The sequence below is a fragment of the Chiloscyllium punctatum genome, chromosome 48 (assembly GCF_047496795.1).
Source record: "Chiloscyllium punctatum isolate Juve2018m chromosome 48, sChiPun1.3, whole genome shotgun sequence".
In the NCBI taxonomy this organism is placed as follows: domain Eukaryota; kingdom Metazoa; phylum Chordata; class Chondrichthyes; order Orectolobiformes; family Hemiscylliidae; genus Chiloscyllium; species Chiloscyllium punctatum.
In genome coordinates this window covers 27,294,746-27,317,619 of record NC_092786.1, presented here as the reverse complement: position 1 = coordinate 27,317,619, position 22,874 = coordinate 27,294,746, and the positions used below count along the sequence as shown (strand labels likewise).

At 45.5% G+C, this 22,874-nt stretch overlaps 1 protein-coding gene across 1 annotated transcript in view; it reads left to right on the top strand.

Annotated features, from left to right (window-relative positions):
• Window positions 1-6,970: 6,970 nt before the first annotated feature.
• The window catches only part of snrpa1 (small nuclear ribonucleoprotein polypeptide A'), a 37,759-nt gene continuing 21,855 nt past the window's right edge, over window positions 6,971-22,874 (top strand). The window contains exons 1-5 of the mRNA XM_072564903.1: window positions 6,971-7,114; window positions 8,656-8,803; window positions 12,193-12,271; window positions 14,011-14,057; window positions 22,402-22,504. Of these exons, the coding sequence (XP_072421004.1) occupies window positions 7,033-7,114; window positions 8,656-8,803; window positions 12,193-12,271; window positions 14,011-14,057; window positions 22,402-22,504 (459 nt within the window). The 5' untranslated portion in view covers window positions 6,971-7,032. The remainder of the gene's footprint in view (window positions 7,115-8,655; window positions 8,804-12,192; window positions 12,272-14,010; window positions 14,058-22,401; window positions 22,505-22,874) is intronic.

The following is a 22,874-nucleotide window of genomic DNA, read 5'->3' as shown; positions in this document are numbered from 1 at the left end:
GATTGGGTCAGTGTATCTTTATTTTAATTTGCAATGGGTAGAGATACCTTTCCCTCTGACCTTTAGTCTGTTGTTGTCTAAGTTCCAGAGCATTCAGTGGGGACGGAGTTGAGGGGTTTGATTTTTAGTTTCCTTTCCATTTGACTGAGTCAAGGAATGTTTATTCCACATTTTGATACCTTATTGTCCTTGTCCCAAACTTGGTTGATGAGGACAGAGTCGAGGAAATCCATTTTTTAGTTGTCTTCATTCTTTGCCAGAGAGTCACTGGAACTTTATTTCGGTTCAAGGGTTGCGGATATGTTTTACTTCTCTGTTTTAAAAGAGTAGAGTGAGCTTTACTCTGTACTTAACCTGGTATTGTTCTGACCCGAGGATTGTCTGATGGGAGAGGTGTGTCAGGGTGGGGGGTGGGGGTAATACTGGTGTGAATGGTTTTTCTGTTTACATCATTCATTTAAAATAGTGGAGGATTGTTTTGCAGACTGGAGGTCTGTGACCAGCGATGTTTCACAGGGATCAATGCTGGGTCTGCTTTTCTTTGTCATTTACATAAATGATTCCTATAAGTCCGCAAATGACACCTGTGCAGAAATGAAGGCCTGCGAATTGGTGGTATCGTGGACAGTGAAGAAGGTTATCTAAGAGTACAAAGAGATCTTGATTGATTGGGTCAATGGGTTGAGCAGTGACAGATGGAACTTAATTTGGATAAATGCGAAGTATAGTGTTCTGGTGAAACAAACAAGGAGAGGACTTACACAATACAAAGTAGGTCCCTGGGGAATGTTGTAGAACAGAGAGGCCTTGGGGTTCAGGTATATAATTCTTTGAAGTTTGCATCACGTAGACGAGGTTAGGGCGTTTAACACATTGCTACAACCTTTGAGTATAGGAGTTGGGAAGTCACGTTGAGATTGTACACAATGTGGTTGAGGCCTTTTTTTGGAACACTGTGCCCAGTTCTGGTCACCCTGTTATAGGAATTATATTAATAAGCTGGAAACGGTTCAGAAAAGATTTACCAATATGTTGCCAGGAATGGAAGGTTTGAATTATTGGGAGATGCTGGATAGGTTGGGACATTTTTCACTAGAGGTTGAAAGGTGATCTTATGGATGCTTATAAAATTATGAGGGGTATATATAAGGTGAATGACAAATGTCTTTTCCCTCTAGTAGGGATTTCTAGACCGGGGGCATAATTTTAAGGTGAGAAGAGAAAGATTTGAAAAGGATGTGAAGGGCTACTTTTCTAAATGAAATTCTGTAGGAAGTGATGGATTGGGGTACAGTTACAACATTTAAAAGACATTTAGATAAGTACATGGGATAAGAAGGGATTGGAGGGATATGGACTAAGCACATGCAGATGGGAATAGTTTAGTTTGGGATTGTGATTGGTATGGACTAGTTGGACTGAAGGGGCTGTCTCTGTGCTGTAGGCCTCTGACCCCTCAACTCAGGGGAACAGCTGGTTTCTACTCACACTATCCATGCTCTTCATAATCTTATACACCTCTATCTGATCAGCCCTCAACCTTTCCTGCTCCAACGAAAACAACAGAGCTTATCCAGCCTCTCTTCATTGCTAAATGTTCCATCCCAGGCAACATCCTTGTGAATCATCTTCACATTTCCTCCAATGCAATCACATCCACAATGCAGTGACAAAAACTGCACATAATACTCCAACTACAGCTCCCATATGGCCTATAATAATCTGGACTGATTAGGAGGCAAATGTGATTTTCGCTACCATATTAACCTGTCCTGCCACCTTTCGGGTTCTGTGGACAAGTGTCCCAAAATCCTGCTATTCAAAGATTAGATTAGATTACTTACAGTGTGGAAACAGGCCCTTCAGCCCAACAAGTCCACACCGCCCCGCCGAAGCGCAACCCACCCAGACCCCTATATTTACCCCTTACCTAACACTACGGGCAATTTAGCATGGCCAATTCACCTGACCTGCACATCTTTGGACTGTGGGAGGAAACCGGAGCACCCGGAGGAAACCCACGCAGACACGGGGAGAACGTGCAAACTCCACACAGTCAGTCGCCTGAGGTGGGAATTGAACCCAGGTCTCTGGCGCTGTGAGGCAGCAGTGCTAACCACTGTGCCACCGTGCCACCCACAGAGCTTCCTCGTGTTCTGCCATTCATTGAGTAATACCTGTCTTCTTTCTTCATCTAAAATGCATCACCTCACATTGAGGGTTAAACTCCATCTGCCAATCTGACCAATGGGTTTGAGTTGGGCAGAGATAATACACAGTGATTGAATGGTATAGAGCCAGAATCTTATTTGACTCATCTGGTGAAACTGCTCTTGTGAAATTGTGATGCACACCTTTTTGGGTATTCTGGAAAAAATCCTAAACATTGTATTGCTTTTCCATGGTGAACGCTTTGCACTTGAGGTACTCAATGCATTTACCAGGAAGGTTCCAACTTTCATCCTTGGGCTTTGCCGGTCTCAGACAGCAAAGTGTTGGCCTCAGACATCTGGTCATATAGGCTTGTATGACCCAAATCTTGATTATGGTCATAAACTCTGCTGTGTGAAGAAAGGGTAGGACTAACTACAATGTCCCTCAAAAGGCTCAAGACAAAAGCGGGTGGGAGTTTTGAGGAGGCCACAAGAAGGCTATAAGAAGACATAGACAGATTATTGAGTCAGCAATAGTGAGAAAGTTCAGTATAGGAAGCTTTGTGGTATTTTACATCTGTTCACAAAAATAGAAAAATGAAATATGTAAGATAGTAAACGGTAGGGTATGTGGGTTAGGCATGTTGTGCATCCTCCCGGTCTGATGCAGTGGCCTCCCAATGTGACATGATGACCTCCAGCCCAGCACAGCAGCCTCCTCTTGTAGGGGCCTCCTGGCATGGCATCCTGTGTCAAGGAGATGGCATTAAATACTTCCAGGAAGACAAGATATCCAATTCCTGGATCAAACCGCACGCTAACACCAGATCTAGAAACTTTATCGCCAGCCTGCTTCTCAGATCTAATCTGTATCCGACAAGGACGACCTTGTCCAGGGGCAATCCTCGTGCGAACAAAAGATGTAGACAGTGCAACAGCCAAAATGATACGCTGGCACACATATCGGGCCACTGTCTATACGTTAAGAACAAGAGGATCAAAAGACACAACATGGTCCTCGAACAGTTGAGAAAACATGTTGGCAAGTATGGATGGACATCATACCTGGAGCCAAGGTTGGTGACCTCAGATGGCAAACTGTGGAAACCGGACATCATCTTCAAAAAGGATAACAGCTCGAAAGTGGCGGTTGTAGATGTCACTGTCCGGTTCGAAAACAATGACCAGTCCTTAGAACAAGCGTGGACTGAAAAGACCCAGAAGTATAAACATCTGAGCGAGGAAGTGGAGCGCCTCCCAGGAGGGACCGAGCCACAATTCTTCGGCTTCGTATCGGAGCTAGAGGAAAATGGTTTGGAAAGAATGACTCCCTAATGAAGTTTCTGGGCATACAGAGGTTTAAGACCTTTGCCTCTAAGGTCTCGCATGAGACACTGTTCATGACTCTGCAGCTCTTGCAGATATTTAACGATTATTAATTTTTAAAACAAAAAGGGAGCAAATTTGACTCTCTATATTATTTAAGTTTAACAAAAAAGGGAGAAACTTCGACTCTCTTAACACATGCATGTACTTAAGTTAATTCCAGCCTCCTGCAGCAAGCTCCCAGCATGGTGTGGAGCAGGGTCCATTGTGGACTGGAAACTAAATGCTAGCGTGTACTGATTAGTGGTGCTGGAAGAGCACAGCAGTTCTGGCAGGATGCTTCCTGAACTGCTGTGCTCTTCCAGCACCACTAATCCAGTATTTGCTTTCCAGCATCTGCAGTTATTGTTTTTACCACCTAAATGCTAGCGTGGTCTGCTGTACTGAACTCTTTTGTGTAATGCTGGACATTTTATTTCCATATTGTCTAAAATCTTGTAAAAAAAGCTGTGCGTAGGTACTTTTGTATCTAAGTTGGCACAGTAATTGGCAAGCTATAAACTTCTCACTACATTTGACAATACAGGCTATTGTAATTTCTCAGTACATGTTGGCCATTACTGCAAGGAATTGGAATTCAGGAAAAAGGAAGCGTTTCTACAATTGTATGTGGTTGTGGTGAGACTGAAGCTGGAGCATTGCATGCAATCTATTCAGCACAAGTCAGAAATGTGATGACACCATCCAGCACAAAATAGTCTGCTTGATTTGCATCACATCAGAAACATTCACGCTTTCCACGACTGGTTCTCTGTAGCAGCAGTGTGTCCTATCTACAAGATGCACTGGACAAATTCAGAAAAGCTCCTCAGACAGCACCTTCCAACCAGAAGGACAAGGGCAGCAGATACATGGGAACACCACCACTTGCAAGTTCCCTCCCAAGGTAGTCACCATCCTGACTTGGAAATATATTACTATTCCTCCAGTTTTACTGTGTTAAAATCATAAAATTTTTACAATACTGGACTTGGAAAAAGCTACCTAGGCAGTACCACTTCTGGAATCCTGGAACTCTATCCCTAAAGGCATTGTGGGTCTACCTATGCACCTGAACTTTAGTGGTTCAAGAAAGCAGCTCACCATTATTTTCTCCAGGGGTGGGGATTAAGTAATGGCCAGTCAGTGACTCCCACATAACATGAATGAATAAATAAAATGGACTCCATATACTTGTCTTTGGAGGTATTACTGTCAGGTTCACCTCAGTTGTCCCCAGGATCAGTGGGATGAGAGAGTGAGATTGGACTTTATTCCCTGGAATTTGGACTGAGATGTGGAGAAATGTTTTCTCTTCAAAGCTGATAAACCTTTGGAATTCTCTGACCCTGAAAACAGAGAGGGCATCAAAACAGAGAGGGCAGGCAGGGACAAGGTCGGGCTAATAAATTAAACTGCATTTATTTCAATGCAAGGGGCTTAACAGGGAAGGCAGATGAACTCAGAGTATGGTTAGGAATATGGGACTGGGATATCATAGCAATTACAGATACATGGCTCAGGGATGGACATGACTGGCATCTGAATGGTCCGGGATATAAATGCTGCAAGAAGGATAGAAAGGGAGACCAGGGTGGGGGAGTGGCAAGGGGGAGCGGCATTTTGATAAGGGATAGCATTACAGCTGTACTGAGGGAAGATATCCCCAAAAATACATCCAGGGAAGTTATTTGGGTGGAACTGAGAAATAAGAAAGGGATGATCACCTTATTGGGATTGTATTGTAGACCCCCTAATAGTAAGAGGGAAATTGAGAAACAAACTTGTAAGGAGATCTCAGCTATCTGTAAGAATAATTGGGTGGTTATGGTAAGGAATTTTAACTTTCCAAACATAGACTGGGACTGCCATAGTGTTAAGGGTTTAGATGGAGAGGAATTTGTTAACTGTATACAAGTAATTTTTCTGATTCAGTATGTGGACGCACCTACTTGAGAAGGTGCAAAACTTGACCTACTCTTGGGAAATAAGGCAGGGCAGGTGACTGAGGTGTCAGTGGGGGAGCACTTTGGGGCCAGCGACCATAATTCTATTAGATTTAAAATAGTGATGGAAAAGGATAGACCAGATCTAAAAGTTGAAGTTCTAAATTGGAGAAAGGCCAATTTTGACGGTTTTAGGCAAGAACTTTCAAAAGCTGATTGGGGGCAGATGTTCGCAGGTAAAGGGACGGCTGGAAAATGGGAAACCTTCAGAAATGAGATAATGAGAATCCAGAGAAAGTTCTGGATGTAGGTTTGCTCACTGAGCTGGGAGGTTGATTTCCATATGAATTTAACTTTCCAGCTCAGCGAGCAAACCTACATTCAGAACCACAACCTGAGCGACAAATCTTCTCAAAACTTGCTCCAGAGAAAGTATATTCCTGTCAGGGTGAAAGGGAAGGCTGGTAGGTATAGGGAATGCTAGATGACTAAAGAAATTGAGAGTTTGGTTAAGAAAGAGAAGGAAGCGTATGTCAGGTATAGACAGGATAGATCGAGTGAATCCTTAGAAGAGTATAAAGGCAATAGAAGTATACTTAAAAGGGGAAATCAGGAGGGCAAAAAGGGGACATGAGATAGCTTTGGCAAATAGAATTAAGGAGAATCCAAAGGTTTTTTAGAACTATATTAAGGACAAAAGGGTAACTAGGTAGAGAATAGGGCCCCTCAAAGATCAGCAAGGCGGCCTTTGTGTGGAGCCACAGAAAATGGGGGAGATACTAAATGAATATTTTGTATCAGTATTTACTGTGGAAAAGGCTATGGAAGATATAGACTGTAGGGAAATAGATGGTGACATCTTGCAAAATGCGAAACTTGAAAGGGCTCAGAAAAGACTTATAAGGATATTGCCCAAATTGAAAAATGTGTTGCTGGAAAAGCACAACAGGTCAGGGCAGCATCCAAGGAGCAGGAGGATTGACACTTCGAGCATGAGCCCTTTTTCAGGAAACATCGATTCTCCTGCTCCTCAAACACTGCCCTGACCTGCTGCACTTTTCCAACAACACATTTTCAGCTCTGATCTCCAGTCCTCACTTTCTCCTATTGCCAGAGTAGGGGGATTTGAGCCATAGGGAGAGGCTGGAACAGGCTGGGGCTGTTTACCCTGATACATCACAACACACCACTGTCTCCCAACCACCACAGTAACCCCCCGGAGCACTGTGGGAGTGAGGGCAGGACCCGGGCCGCGGAGCACTGTGGGAGTGAGGGCAGGACCCGGGCCGCGGAGCACTGTGGGAGTGAGGGCAGGACCCGGGCCGCGGAGCACTGTGGGAGTGAGGGCAGGACCCGGGCCGCGGAGCACTGTGGGAGTGAGGGCAGGACCCGGGCCGCGGAGCACTGTGGGAGTGAGGGCAGGACCCGGGCCGCGGAGCACTGTGGGAGTGAGGGCAGGACCCGGGCCGCGGAGCACTGTGGGAGTGAGGGCAGGACCCGGGCCGCGGAGCACTGTGGGAGTGAGGGCAGGACCCGGGCCGCGGTGCACTGTGGGAGTGGGGACCATCATGGTGAAGCTGACGGCGGAGCTTATTGAATTGGCCGCTCAATACACGAACCCGGTGCGGGACCGGGAGCTCGATCTTCGCGGTAAGAAAGTGTTGGAGAAACTCGGAGGATCGTCAGGCCCAGACTGAGCCTCAAAAACATGGTTCGCCTTGTCCTCCCCAATTCACCCTCTTCCCGCCCGACTTCACCCCCAACTATTTCCATCGTCTCCCCCCTCACCCCCCCCCACACCCCCCCACACCTTCCCCCTCACCCCCCCACACCTTCCCCTCACCCCCCCACACACCTTCCCCCTCACCCCCCCCCACACCTTCCCCTCACCCCCCCACACCTTCCCCCTCACCCCCCCACACCTTCCCCCTCACCCCCCCACACCTTCCCCCGTACCCCCCCCACACCTTCCCCCTCACCCCCCCCCACACCTTCCCCCTCACCCCCCACACCTTCCCCCTCACCCCCCACACCTTCCCCCTCACCCCCCCCCACACCTTCCCCCGCACCCCCCCCACATCTTCCCCTCACCCCCCCCCACACCTTCCCCCGTACCCCCCCCACACCTTCCCCCGTACCCCCCCCACATCTTCCCCTCACCCCCCCCACACCTTCCCCCGCACCCCCCCCACATCTTCCCCTCACCCCCCCCCACACCTTCCCCCGCACCCCCCCCACATCTTCCCCTCACCCCCCCCACACCTTCCCCCGCACCCCCCCCACATCTTCCCCTCACCCCCCCCACATCTTCCCCTCACCCCCCCCACACCTTGCCCCTCACCCCCCCCACACCTTGCCCCTCACCCCCCCCACACCTTGCCCCTCACCCCCCCACACCTTCCCCCTCACCCCCCCCACACCTTCCCCCGCACCCCCCCCCACATCTTCCCCTCACCCCCCCCCACACCTTCCCCCTCACCCCCCCCACACCTTGCCCCTCACCCCCCCACACCTTCCCCCTCACCCCCCACACCTTCCCCCTCACCCCCCCACACCTTCCCCCGCACCCCCCCCCACATCTTCCCCTCACCCCCCCCCACACCTTCCCCCTCACCCCCCCACACCTTCCCCCTCACCCCCCCACACCTTCCCCCTCACCCCCCACACCTTGCCCCTCACCCCCCCTTCACACCTTGCCCCTCACCCCCCCTTCACACCTTGCCCCTCACCCCCCCCACACCTTGCCCTCACCCCCCCCACACCTTGCCCTCACCCCCCCCACACCTTGCCCTCACCCCCCCCACACCTTGCCCTCACCCCCCCCACACCTTGCCCCTCACCCCCCCCACACCTTGCCCCTCACCCCCCCACACCTTGCCCCTCACCCCCCCCCACACCTTGCCCCTCACCCCCCCCACACCTTGCCCTCACCCCCCCCACACCTTGCCCTCACCCCCCCCCCACACCTTGCCCTCACCCCCCCACACCTTCCCCTCTTGTCCCCCCACACCTTCCCCACTTACCCCCTACACCGTGCCCACATACGTCATCCCCCATACCTTGTTCCCTTCCACACACCTTTATCTGCACCTTTGCCTCCCCATTCCTACCCTTTTCCTCTTGCCCCTACCCTATCCTCATTCTTTCAAACTGTCGAGCCATTGATGGCTTTCGCTGTGTTTGTTTTGTAGGTTACAAGATTCCAGTTGTAGAGAATCTGGGGGCGACTCTGGATCAGTTTGACTGTATTGACTTCTCTGACAATGAAATCCGTAAACTGGATGGTTTCCCATTATTGCGGAGATTGAAAAGTTTACTGCTAAACAACAACCGTATCTGGTAAGGGAGAGAGGATTCCAAAGCAGATCTCACAGCCTTGCACATTCTCACACTGTACTTGACTGTAGGCAAGTGCCTGATGGTTGTGAAATAAAAACTGAAAGAATTGCTGATGTTGTGAATCAGAAACAACACAGAAGTTACTGTAAAAGCTCAGCACGTCTGACAACGTCCGTGAAGAGAAATGTGAATTAACATTTCAGCTATGGTAACTCTTTATCTAAAGGGACATTATCACTGATTTTTCTTCACAGATGCTGCCACACAATGATTGTCGATGGTTAGCGTCCTGTTTCCCATTTGCTGGTGTAACCAGACCTCTATTTCAACTCTTTCACCATTTAGAAAATACTCATCTATCCTTTTTAACAATAATGTAGATAACTCAACACTTGCCTGTATTAAATTAGACCTTCCACAGTTTTGTCCATTTACTGAAAGAAGGATGAGAGGGGACTTGATAGAGGTGTACAGGATGAGAGGCATAGATAGAATGGATAGCCAGAGACTTTTTCCCAGGGCAGAAATGGCTATCACGAGGGGGTTTAATTTTCAGGTGATTAGAGGAAAGTGTCAGGGAGATGTCAGAGTTACATTCTTTAGTGAGAGTGGTGGGTGTGTGGAATGCACTGCCAGCAGTGGTAGTAGAGTCAGATGCATTGGGGACATTTAAGCCACACTTGGATAGGAATATGAATGACAGTTTTAAAAATAAAAGTACGTAGATTAGTTTGATCTTAGAGCAGGGTAAAAGATGTTCACAACATTGAGGGTCAAAGGGCCTGTACAGTTCTGTGCTGTGCATCTGTATGACTCTATACTTTGTAATGTTATGTATACAATGCCACCCAGCATACTGTGACCCACTGTAGCCCCAACATAGATCCTTGAAAGGCAGCAATAGTCACATACTACCTGTTCGGTAACTTCCTCGTATTTGCTTATGATCTCCAATCACTTGTGCAAGTTCTAAACCAGATCACTAATTTGTAAATGCTCACTCCTGTTATGGGTTACTCCACACATTCAAATGTGAGTATTCCTTACTTCAACTGCACTCGGAAGCAAACTGTATAAATGTCACTGAAATGTTTATTCATAACTACCCATGATATGTATTGGTTAAACCAACCAAACAGGAATAAACCAGCTTGAAAGGCTGACACCCCCACCCCCCAAAAAAAAATTGCATGGAACCATAGAGATGTACCGCGCTGAAAAAGAGCCTTCAGTTCAACTTGTCCATCCTGACCAGATATCCTAACCTAATCTAGTCTCATGTGCCAGCACTTGACCATATCCCCCTAAACCTTTCCTACTCATATACCCATCCAGATGCCTTTTAAATGCTGTAATTGGACCAGCCTCCACCACTTCCTCTGGCAGCTCATTCCATACACGCACCACCATTTATCTGAAAAAGTTGTCCCCAAGGTTCCTTTTAAATCTTTTCCCTCTCACCCTAAACCTATGCCCTCTACCCCAAGGAAAAGACTTTGTCTATTTATCCTATCCATGCCCCTCGTGATTTTACAAACCTCTATAAGGTCACCCCTCAGCCTCTGACGCTCCAGGGAAAACAGCCCCAGCCTGTTCAGCCTCTCCCTAGAGCTCAAACCCTCCAACCCTGGAAACATCTATGTAAATCTTTTCTCAACCCTTTCACGTTTCACAACATCCTTCCTATAGGAGGGAGAGCAGAATTACACACAATATTCCAAAAGTGGCCTAACCAATGTCCTGTATAGCAGCTACATGACCTCCCAACTCCGATGCTCTGATCAATAAAGGAAAGCATACCAAATGCTGCCTTCACTATGCTAACTACCTGCGACTCCATTTTCAAGGAACTACGAACCTGCACTCCAAGGTCTTTTTGTTTCGGAACACTCTCTAGGACCTTACCATTTAGTGTATAACCCCTGCTGTGATTTGCCTTCCCAAAATACAGCACCTCACACTTATCTAAATTAAACTCCATCTGCCATCCCTCGGCCTTTTGGCCCATTTGATCAAGATCTGATTGTACTCCGAGGTAACCTCCTTCGCTTTCCAAAACACCTCCAATTTTGGTGTCACCTGCAAACTTAACTATAACCTCATATGTTCACATCCCAATGATTTACATAAATGACAAAAAGCAATGGATCCAGCCCTGATCCTTGTGGCACACCATTGGTCAGAGGCCTCCAATCTGAAAGGCAATCCTCTACCACTATCATCTGTCTTCTACCTTCAATATTTTCATTACTTTGTACAAAAACTGGTTGAAATTGTTCTCATCTTTTATATTGAGGTAGATGATTTAGCACTGTAAGAAACTAAAAGAAACTCATGCACAATTGAGATTTCAAAATTTGTCAAATTTCATTATTAAAACCAAAATGCTATCTCATGTTTCAAACCACCTTGCAGCAATGCAAATAAGATTTTCTTTAAAATGGCTACAACTTGTTTCATGCTGATTCCACCCTTCCTAAATCATCATTATCCCAACACAGGACCACAAACCTTAATACTTGATGCCTTTTTACTATCGCCATCCATGTCCTGTTTCCCATTTGCTGGTGTAACCAGACCTCCATCATTTGAACTCTTACCTAGTTATTTGTGGTACCTGTTTTGCCTGTGGTTCCACACCAGAGTAATCACTTTCATTTTTGCTGTTTTTTAAAACATCTTTTCTCTTCACCCTACTAGATGTGCATCTCATAGAGTCATAGAGTGTGGAAACAGACCTTTCAGTCCAACTAGCCTGTGAAGACCATAATCCCAAACTAAACTAATCCCACCTTCATGTGCTTATAACTTTCCAAACATTTCTTAATCGTGTACTTATTTAAATGTCCTTTAAATGTTATAACTGAACCTGCATCTATCATTTCGTGCTTTTCATTTCTGCATTCTCAGGTACTCTGCATTCCTAATTCCATGTCCCAAACCTTCTGTGCTTTTTGGCCTTCCTGCTGTCCCCTCAACTCCCAAGGCCGAATATCCTAGTACCTCCTAGTCGCAACTGCTGAATCAACAAAAATCCCTTACCTTGCTTTTTCAGACTTTTGCGAGGAATGTTGAGTTTTGCAAAGTTTGTTTCTGGAGGGTAAAATATTGGTTTTAGTGAAGGCAAACTTGCAATACGAGTGCCATATTGATGTCTAAATAAGCAGTCTGTAAGAAACTTTGCAGAAAAATGTTTAACATCTGTTGGCTGTATCTCATTAGAGCATAGGATACTTCAAAAAATCCAAGAATGCTTTACAATTTTGAGACTATATCAAGTCAGTGTCTTTTTCAGCAATGTTAAAGTCCTGTGCAAAGTGTTAGCAGAAGGATTTTTAAAACAACGTGGAAGGGTGTTGAACAGTTTTTAAAATCAGTCTTTGCTTCAGTCGGATAGGTGAAGGGCTCGAGCAGGCGTTACCCAATCTGCGGGAGTTGGTACTCACCAACAACAATTTACAGGAGCTGGTAAGTTGCACATGTTTTTGAAATGTGATTAACACGAATGTTGTCAACAATATGCAACAATACTCAATCTCCCCTGTTCTGAATTACTCTGCCACGTCCGTGACAATCTCATGTTTCTTGATGCATTTGAAAGGTCCACTCAGATAATGGAGTGTTCCACTGCTGGTCTGGCAGGCATGATGGTAATGCTCCAATTAGAACATTGTTGGTTCAAGTCCCACTCCAGAGAGAGACCTTGAATGAAGAATCTAGGCTGTATAATTCTCAGGGAATGGTCTGGTGTCAGTTATGCAATATTTTGGATGAGATGTTCTGGTTCTCACTGTTAAAGATCCATTTGAAGTAGGGAAGGGCCACTTTGGTATGGCACATACTTTGCTCTTCAAACACAAATCCAGATGCTCATTATTACTTTGCTATGTGTAGAAACTTGCTGTGAAGAAACTGGTTTTACTAAACTACACATTAAAATACTCCTTTGGAATGTCAAAGATTATTAAGTGACTTATGTAAATGCATATTTATTTTGTTCTCTTAAACTTGGATTAAAATTTTTCTACAATTTTGCATCCATTGACTGGGGAAATTCCCATGGTAGTTGTTCCATTGGAAAATTTGAATGGATCAGACAACCAATGGCATATATATATATATATATATTATATGAAAAGATGTGCAAAACAGTCTATTAATGATTTTCTACAGCAGTTTTCCATAATGTGATTTTCAATAGCACAGGTTGCTGAGGAATACAACTTGTGTTGCACCAGGACAACTTGTATAATACTGGGGCAAAACTTCAGGAGAGCAGGTTTCATAGATCAAGTTTATATTTCCACTTACAGAAAATTGAAATGCGATCTAACTGAGATGTTGTAGATGATTAAAGGATTATGACGAGAAATTATTCCCTTAGTTGGAGAATCCATATGAAGGGGACATAACCTTTAAAATTAGAGCCAGGAAGTTTGATATCAGTAAGCTCTTTACTCAGGATGGGAATCTGGAATCCTCCCATGAAAGGTTAGAAGTCACTTGAGAGTTTCTGCTGTGAGACAGGTAAGTTTTTGCTGTGCAAGGAAATTGGGGAGTATGGAACTGAAGTTTAGCTGAAGATAAAGCATTATCTAATTTAGTGGAGCAGGTTCGTTATGCTGATTTTTGATTATATTTAACCTATTTTTCTAACCAATCTGATCATATATGTTGTTACACACCTTTGAAGTAGGTGTAGCTTCAACTCTGGCCCCTCTGCCCACGAGTACGGATGCTACCACTGCACCACAAGAGTGCCCTAAAATATAATTTCTATATATATCAGATAGTAACTTGTATCGCAGAAAGATATTTCCTAATCAACATGTTCAAGTGGGGCAAGTAGAACTTGAACCCAGGCCTCCTAGCTCAGAGATAGTGACACTATCACTGTCACAAGAACGCCTATGTTTTTTTATTTAACTTACTTTTCTAACCAATCTGTTCAGAGATGTTATTACACACCTCTGGAGCAAGTGGGACTTGAATCTGGGTCTCTTGGTCCAAGAGTAAGGACTCTACCATTGTGCCACACAAAGGCCCTTTCTTTATGCTGCATACCTTCCTGTCCTTATGAGTAATAGCTGGTGGATATAGTATGGGTTTCTCAATTGTGAAGTGTAAACTCAAAATTTAACTCTCATTCTACCATCCATTTGGAAATTTTATCAATGTTTATTCTCATCTTCTATTTGTCCCTACAGGGTGATCTAGATACACTTTCAACCATCAAATCTCTTACGTTCCTGAGGTTAGTTGGTTTGCTGTCATTTATTTACACGTGGCATGTGGATAATTTGTTTGGCATAATTTCTGTGAGAATGTGTTTGGGTCTTGATGGGAGCAGTACAAGCCAGCATTCTGTCGCAGGTTTTTCTCTCTTTAATCTGTTTTACTGGTGACTCCTACATGTAATTATTTTTAAGCTTTTTGCCAGGGCTGTGTCTGAAATAGCCTCTGAGTTTGTTAATATACTTGTTATTTGTCACAATGCAAAAGCTGTCTAACAGGAGATATCTGGTCATGATGGGCACATATAGACTGGAATTGCACCACATAATCTCTTTCTCCCAGTTCCTTCCCTAATCAAAATATCCATTTCGCTCTTTTAAGTGTATCTTGTTCAGTTGTGTTTCAGAATGGTGTGTTTAGTGTATCATTTTATAAAGATTAAAGTTACTGGAAAGTTAAAATCTCTAATAATGAAAAATAGTATCACCTTGCTGTGGTTAGAATTATATCAAACTTGCTCCTACTGGCTGGAATGAATACAAAGAAAAAGTTTTTTGCACCAAGAACAAAAAAGTCCTGAAGTTACCAGGATCCCATAACCTCATTAATGCAGTTGTGTCAGATCCCTAATTTAACTATGGAAGGACAGATTGGTCCTGAAATTCTGAGACTGTCATATGCTACAAGGCCAGTAGATGGTAATGTTACACTTTACACACTTCTGATCATGGTTCTTTCCACCCGAGTCCTTTGCATAGCTTATTTTAAGATGAACAAACAACCATTAACTAAACCTGCATGGTTCACTTTGATCTACAGAATTCTGTTAACATGATGTAAGTCAACCATGTGTTCATCTGTTATGCTGATATCTAGGTAACAGTACTTCTGTAGCAAGCATTCTGTCCTGCCATATTTTAAGCTTCTTATTGAATCCCGTCTGGTGAACATCTGTGGTTTCTGCACATCTTCCTTCTTACTGCAGCTTTCTACACCAACCCATTACAAAGTTATTAATTTATGCCCTGGTGTAGATGGATTATCTTACAAGTAAAGGCTAAGCAGTTTGGGATTCTACTGTCAGGAATTTAGAAGAATGAGGGGTAATCTCATTGAAATATGTGTTTCTTATGGAGTTTGACAGTGACTCACTGCTGCCTTACAACACAAGGGATGTGGGTTTCATTCTACCCTCTACCTGAGTGGAGTTTTCTCCCACAGTGCAAAGATGTGCAGGTTAAGTGGACTGCCCATGCTAACTTGCCATAGTGCCTGGGGGTGTGCAGGTTAGGTAGGTTAGCTAGAGTTACAGGGATAGGGTAGGCAGGTGGTTTTGGATAGGATGATGTTTGGTGAGTTGGTGTAGAGATAAATTCTTGACCAGTAAGGGAATCAAAGATTGCAGAGAAAGGGCAGGGAAACGGATATGAGGAATATTGAGTCGTGCATGAATGGCCCAGCAGGTTCGAGTGGCTGAGTGGCCGACTCCTGTTGCTATTCCTTCTGGTCTTGGATTCTGCTATAAGTTGTTTTCTGGCTGTCAGGTGTACCTCAGCACCGAGCATCCTAACTTCTATGAGACAAAAGCTAACGAGTTTTAGTTCAACATGAAGATTTGAATGCAAAACTTAAGGCTGACACTCACGCACAGACTGAGGAATCTCTGCCACTTGGCTAAATTCTGACCTTTTAGTATTTTCCTGACCCCCCCTCAGCTACTACCACTGCTGATGCAGCCAGAGCGGAGGGTTTCAGACCAGAATACCTCTTTCAGGAGCAGATCTGGAGATGTTGCTACTCAGCTGCTGTTTATGGTCACAACTCAAGCCACTTTGCGACATAGGCAGCTGCACTGATAATAGCGGCTGGTTCCCCCTTTAGCAGCTCCGGGCTGACAGTAGAGGCAGCATGGCCACCAAGTAGATCGCCCGCCATTGTATCCAGTTACAGTTTGAAAATGCTGTGTCTTCTGCATATCAATGGCACCATCTCCTTTTGGACACAAGGATGGTAAAGTGAGGTGGCAATCTAGGGTTGAGAGAGAGGTCATTGGGGTTGGGGTGACAGGTATTTGAGGGAATATTCTAGAATTTGCAAAATAGGTACATTACAAGAAAGTAAAAATTTGAAGGACACACCATCCATACTTAAAAAATAGTTTGAACAAAGAACAATACATCTCCTCCAGGTCTGCACTGACACATTTTGCCCCTCTGTACTAAACCTGTCTTCTCTGAGAGAGTCCATATCTCTCTCTCCCCTTCTTATTCGTAAATTCCTCCAGGTGCTTCTTGAATGCTGCTATTGTGTCTGCTTCCACCGCCTCTTCTAGCAGTGTATTCCAGATACTCACCACCCTTTGTGTGTAAAACCTGTCTGGCACATTTCTTTTAAATATTCCCCACCTCCGTACCTTATAATTGACCCCTCTACATTGGGAAAAAAAATCTTATAATTTTCACTCTATTCACGCCATTCACAATCTTATAAACTTTTATCAGGAGTCATAGCAGACTTCAAGAAAAAGTATATAATTTTGTGAAGATGGGTGGCAAAGAATTGCTAAAAGATTAAGGAGGCAAAGTTCAAATATTAAAGAAGGCCAACTGGAAATATAAGACACAGGAGCGGAATTAGGTCACTTGAGTCTGCTCCGCAATGTGGTCATGGTTGATGTTTCTTTACCCCATTTGCCTGCCTTTTCCCTGTAACCCTTGATTTCTTTAGCAATCAAAAGTCTATCAATCCCTGTCTTAAATACACTCAATGACTTGGCCTCCACAGCCATCTGTGGCAATGAGTTCCACAGATTAACAACCCTCTCTGAACATTGAACAATACAGCACAGAACAGGCCCTTCGGCCCACAATGTTGTGCTGAACATTTATCCTAGCTTAAGCACCTATCCATGTACCTATCCAATTGCCGCTTAAAGGTGACCAATGTTTCTGACTCTGCCACTCCCACAGGCAGTGCATTCCATGCTCCCACCACTCTCTGGGTAAAGAACCTACCCCTGACATTCTCCTTCCCCCCCCCCCCCCCCCCCCCCCCATACCTTCCACCCTTCACCTTAAATTTATGCCCCCTTGTAACACTCTGTTGTACCTGGGGAAAAAGTCTCTGACTGTCTACTCTATCTATTCCCCTGATCATCTTATAAACCTCTATCAAGTCACCCCTCATCCTTCGCCTTTCCATGAGAAAAGGCCTAGCACTCTCAACCTATCCTTGTACGACCTATTCTCCATTCCAGGCAACATCCTGGTAAATCTCCTCTGCACCCTCTCCAAAACTTCCACATCTTTCCTAAAATGAGGCGACCAGAACTGCACGCAGTACACCAAATGTGGCCTAACCAAGGTCCTGTACAGCTGCAACATCACCTCACGATTCTTGAATTCAATTCCCATGCTAATGAACGCTAATACACCATAGGCCTTCTTACAAGCTCTATCACCTGAGTGGCAACTTTCAAAGAGCTATGAACATAGACCCCAAGATCCTTCTGCTCCTCCACCTTATTAAGAACCCTACCGTTAACCCTGTATTCCACATTCTTATTTGTCCTTCCAAAATGGACAACCTCACACTTGACAGGGTTGAACTCCATCTGCCAGTCCTCAGCCCAGCTCTGCATCATATCTAAGTCCCTTTGCAGCCGACAACAGCCCTCCTCATTATCCACAACTCCACCTATCTTCGTATCGTCTGCAAATTTACTGACTCTCTCTTCCAAGTCATTAATAAAAATTACAAACAGCAGAGGACCCAGAACTGATCCCTGCGGAACTCCACTTGTAACTGGGCTCCAGGCTGAATATTTACCATCTACCACCACTCTCTGACTTCGACCGGTTAGCCAGTTCTCTATCCAACTGGCCAAATTTCCCACTATCCCATGCCTCCTGACTTTCCGCAAAAGCCTACCATGGGGAACCTTATCAAATGCCTTACTAAAATCCATGTACACTACATCCACTGCTCTACCCTCATCCACATGCTTGGTCACCTCCTCAAAGAATTCAATAAGACTTGTAAGGCCAGACCTACCCTTCACAAATCCGTGCTGGCTGTCCCTAATGAAGCAGTGTCTTTCCAGATACTCAAATCCTATCCCTCAGTACCCTTTCCATTACTTTGCCTACCACCGAAGTAAGACTAACTGGCCTGTAATTCCCGGGGTTATCCCTATTCCCTTTTTTGAATAGGGGTACAACATTCGCCACTCTCCAGTCCCCTGGTACCACCCCCGTTGACAGTGAAGACTAAAAGATCATTGCCAACGGCTCTGCAATTTCCTCTCTTGCTTCCCACATAGTCCTAGGATATATCCCATCAGGCCCGGGGGACTTGTCTATCCTTAAGTCTCCCACTCCTGTTCTTGATCGGACCTACCCTCGTTCTCATCATTCTCATGTTTCTCACGTACGTATAAAAGGCCTTGGGGTTATCCTTGATCCTACCCACCAAAGATTTTTCATGCCCTCTCTTAGCTATCCTAACCCCTTTCTTCAGCTCCCTCCTGGCTATCCTGTATCCCTCCAACACTGTCTGAACCTTGTTTCCTCAACTTTATGTAAGCCTCCTTCTTCCTCTTTACAAGACATTCAACCTCCCTCGTCAACCAACGTTCCCTCACACGACCATCTCTTTCCTGCATGACAGGTACGTACATATCAAGGACACGTCGTATCTGTTCCTTGAAAAAGTTCCACATTTCAAAGACATCCTTCCCTGACAGCCTATGCTCCCAACTTATGCTCCTCAGATCTTGTCTTGCAGCATCGTATTTACCCTTCCCCCAACTGTAAAGCCTATGAGGTAAAAACAATGACTGCAGATGCTGGAAGCCAGATTCTGGATTAGTGGTGCTGGAAGAGCACAGCAGTTCAGGCAGCATCCAAGTAGCTGTAAATCCTACCCTGTTGCACGCACCTATCTCTCTCCATAACCAAGGTGAAAGTCACAGAATTGTGGTCGCCATCACCAAAATGTTCACCCACTAACAAGCCCATCACTTGTCCCGGTTCATTACCAAGTACCAAATTCAATATGGCCTCCCCTCTGGTCGGACAGTCTACATACTGCGTTAGAAAAGCTTCCTGGACACACTGCACAAACACCGCCCCGTCCCAATCTATTTGATCTAAAGAGCTTCCAATCAATATTTGGGAAGTTGAAATCGCCCATGACTACTACCCTGTGGCTTCTGCACCTTTCCGAAATCTGTTTCCCAATCTGTTTCTCCACATCTCTGCTGCTATTGGGGGGCCTATAGTAAACACCCAACAAAGGTGACTGCACCTTTCCTATTTCTGACTTCAGCCCATACTACCTCCACAGGCAGATCCCCGTCAAACTGCCTTTCTGCAGCCGTTATACCATTTCTAATTAGCAACGCCACCCCCCCCCCTCCTTTTTTACCACCCTCCCTAATCTTACTGAAACATCTGTAACCAGGAACCTCAACAACCATTCCTGTCCCTCTTCTATCCACGTTTCCGTGATGGCCACAACATCGTAGTCCCAGGTACTGATCCACGCATTAAGTTCACCCACCTTATTTCTGATACTCCTTGCGTTGAAGTATATGCACTTGAGCCCATCTCTGTGTCCGCAAGTATTCCCTGTCAGTGCTACCTTCTCCACAGCCTCCCTACAGTCTTGGCCATCCTGAAAAACAGCTAACCTACCTGCTGTACTACAAGTCCGGATCCCATCCCCCTGCCAAATTCGTTTAAACCCCCCCGAAGAGTGCTAGCAAACCTACCCCCCAGGATATTGGTGCCCTTCTGGTTCAGGTGCAACCTGTCCTGTTTGTACAGGTCCCAACTTCCCCAGAATGCAGTCCAATTGTCCAAATACCTGAAGCCCTCCCTCCTACACCATCCTTGCAGCTATGTGTTCAACTGCACTCTCTCCCTATTCCTTGCCTCACTGTCACGTGGCACCGGCAACAACCCAGAGATTATGACTTTGTCCATCCGAGCTTTTAGCTCTCAGCCTAACTCCTTGAGCTCTTGAATGACCTCCCCCACCCCTCTTCCTATCTATGTCGTTGGTGCCAATGTGCACCATGACTTCTGGCTGCACACCCTCCCTGTTAAGGATTCTGAAGACACGGTCCGAGACATCTCGGACCCTGGCACCCGGGAGGCAACAAACCATCTGAGAGTCTCGCCCATGTCCACAGAACCGCCTGTCTGTCCCTCTTTAGAGTCTCCTATAACTAGCGCTGTCCTCCTCTCCCCCTTTCCCTTCTGAGCCTCAGAGCCGGACCTCGTGCCAGAGACCCGGTCACTGCAGCTTACCCCTGCTAGGCCTTCCCCCCCCCAACAGTATCCAAAGCGGTATACTTATTGTTGAGGGGAACGACCACACTGCACTGCCTGCTTTCTCCCCTTCCCACCTCTAACTGTTACCCAGCTACCTCTGTTCTCTGGCGTAACTATGTCCCTGTAGCTTCTATCTATCACCCTCTCAGCCTCTCGAATAATCCTCAGTTCATCCAACTCCAGCTCCAGCTCCCTAACGCGGTCTGTGAGGAGCTTGAGCTGGCCGCACTTCCTGCAGGTGAAGTCGGCAGGAGCATCGGTGGTCACCCCTACCTCAAACATCCTGCAGGAGGAACATTCCACTGCCTGCGCTGCCATAACTCTACACTTAGTCTCCAAAACAAGAACACTAAGTAGCTTACCTGTTCAGCCGACTGAGTCCTTTTGTTTAGGTTATTGGAGGACGTGTAGTGTCTTGGGTTCCTTCTCCACTCAAATAACAATCACTTACCTTCCCAACCAGCTCTGCGCTCCGACTTCACTTCCGCCCAGCTCCCGCCGCTCTCTGCTGCAAAAAAAAGGTTGTTCTGGTTAAAGAAATTCCTCCTCAACCCAGTTCCAAAGTGTTGTCCCTTCAGGCTGAGGCTGTGCTGCCAGGTCCTAGTCTCTCTTACTAGTTGAAATCTCTCCACATCCATAGTCAGTATTCAGTCAGATACCCCTATAATCCTTCTAAACACTATCAAGTACAGACCCAGAGTCCTCAACAGCTCATATAATAAACCCTTCATCCCCAGGATCATTCTTTTAAACCTTCTCTGGACTTTGTCCATTGCCAGCTGAGATATGGGGCCCAAAGTTGTTCACAATATTCCAAATGTGGCCTCAGCAATATATTCCTGCTCTTGTATTCTAGCTCTCTTAAAAAGAATGGTAACATTGCATTTATCTTCCTAACTGCCAGTGGAATCTGCAAGTTAATTTTTAGAGTCCTGAATTAGTGCTCCCAAGTCCTTTAGATTTCTGTGCCACTTCTTTCTGCAAAAGGGATAGCCTTTTACTTTCCCACATTGAATTTCATCTGCCACTTCTTTGCCCTGTGTCCAAGCCTGTCCAAGTTTTTATGCAGTCTCCTCACTTCCTTAGCACTACTTGTCCCTCCATCTAGCTTTGTGTCATCTGCAAACTTGGCAACAATTCCCTCAGTTCCTTTGTCCAAGTCATTAATGCATGACATGAATAGTGTGGTCCTAATCCAGACCCCTTTGAAACTGTACTAGTCATGGGCTGCCCTCTTTATCTTTGCCTTCTTGCCAGTCAGTTAATCTCTGTCCACTGCAATACCTTGCCCCTAGCCCCATGGGCTCTTAGCTTATTTAGCAGCCCCCTGTGTGGCACCTTGTCAGAGGCCTTCTGGAAATCGAAATAGATACAGACCACTGGCTCTCCTTTGTCCAACTTGCTCATTACCACCTCCAAAAGATTTAACAGATTTGTCAGACATGATGAAGCCATGCTGATTCAGTTCTTATTTTACTATGCACTTCCAAGTGGATTAGTTTCCCTACAGTGTGGAAATAGTCCCAACAAGTTCACACTGACCCTCGGAAGAATAATCCACCCAGACCCATTTCTCTGTGACTCATGCACGTAACACTATGGGCAGTTTAGCACGGCCAATTCACCTGACCTGTATATCTTTGGACTGTGGGAGGAAACTGGAGCACCCGGAGCAAACCCACGCAAGACTTGGGGAGAATGTGCAAACTCCCTACAGACAGTTGTACAAGGCTGGAATCGAACCTAGGTCCCTGGTGTCGTGAGGCAGCAGTGCTAACCATTGAGCCACCGTGCTGCCCCTGCTATCTCATCCTGGATGAGAATCCTTAAAAAAGGAGTTTCTGTATATAAGTTAAAAAGCAAAGAGATATGGAAGCAAGCTTTGGTTGTATAGAAGGTGAGAGGGGAATTAAAGTGGAGAGATGGTAGACAAATTGAACTGATATCCTGCATCAGTCCTTATTGTAGTGGATACAGATCAGTCTGATACAAAGAGTTTATATAATGAGTATGGTTAATTTGCAGCATCCTGAGGAACCCGGTAACGAGCAAGAAGCATTATCGTCTATATGTGATCCATAAAGTTCCACAGGTCAGAGTCCTGGATTTCCAGAAAGTGAAACTGAAGGTATGATTCAGACCAACTGCAGCAACGCATTTTGGTCGCATTGTTTGCTGCTGTAAATCTTTGTTTCCATGGAATATTCTGTCTTTTTTTTAAGGGGAGAAGCTTGTTTGTACTTAGTTTTGTGCATTTCTTGAAGTGTGCAGTGATGGCTCTTCTGAAATCTTAAGGATGGAAAAAAATTGATACCTGAATGCAAAGTTTCCTTGAGATTTTCCCTTATTCACTAGATTAGAATTATAAAATGAAAATTCATTATATTCCACTCTTCTCCCCACTATCTATTTTTTAGATTAGATTACTTACAGTATGGAAACAGGCCCTTCAGCCCAACAAGTCCACACTGACCCTCCGAAGATTAACCCACCCAGAC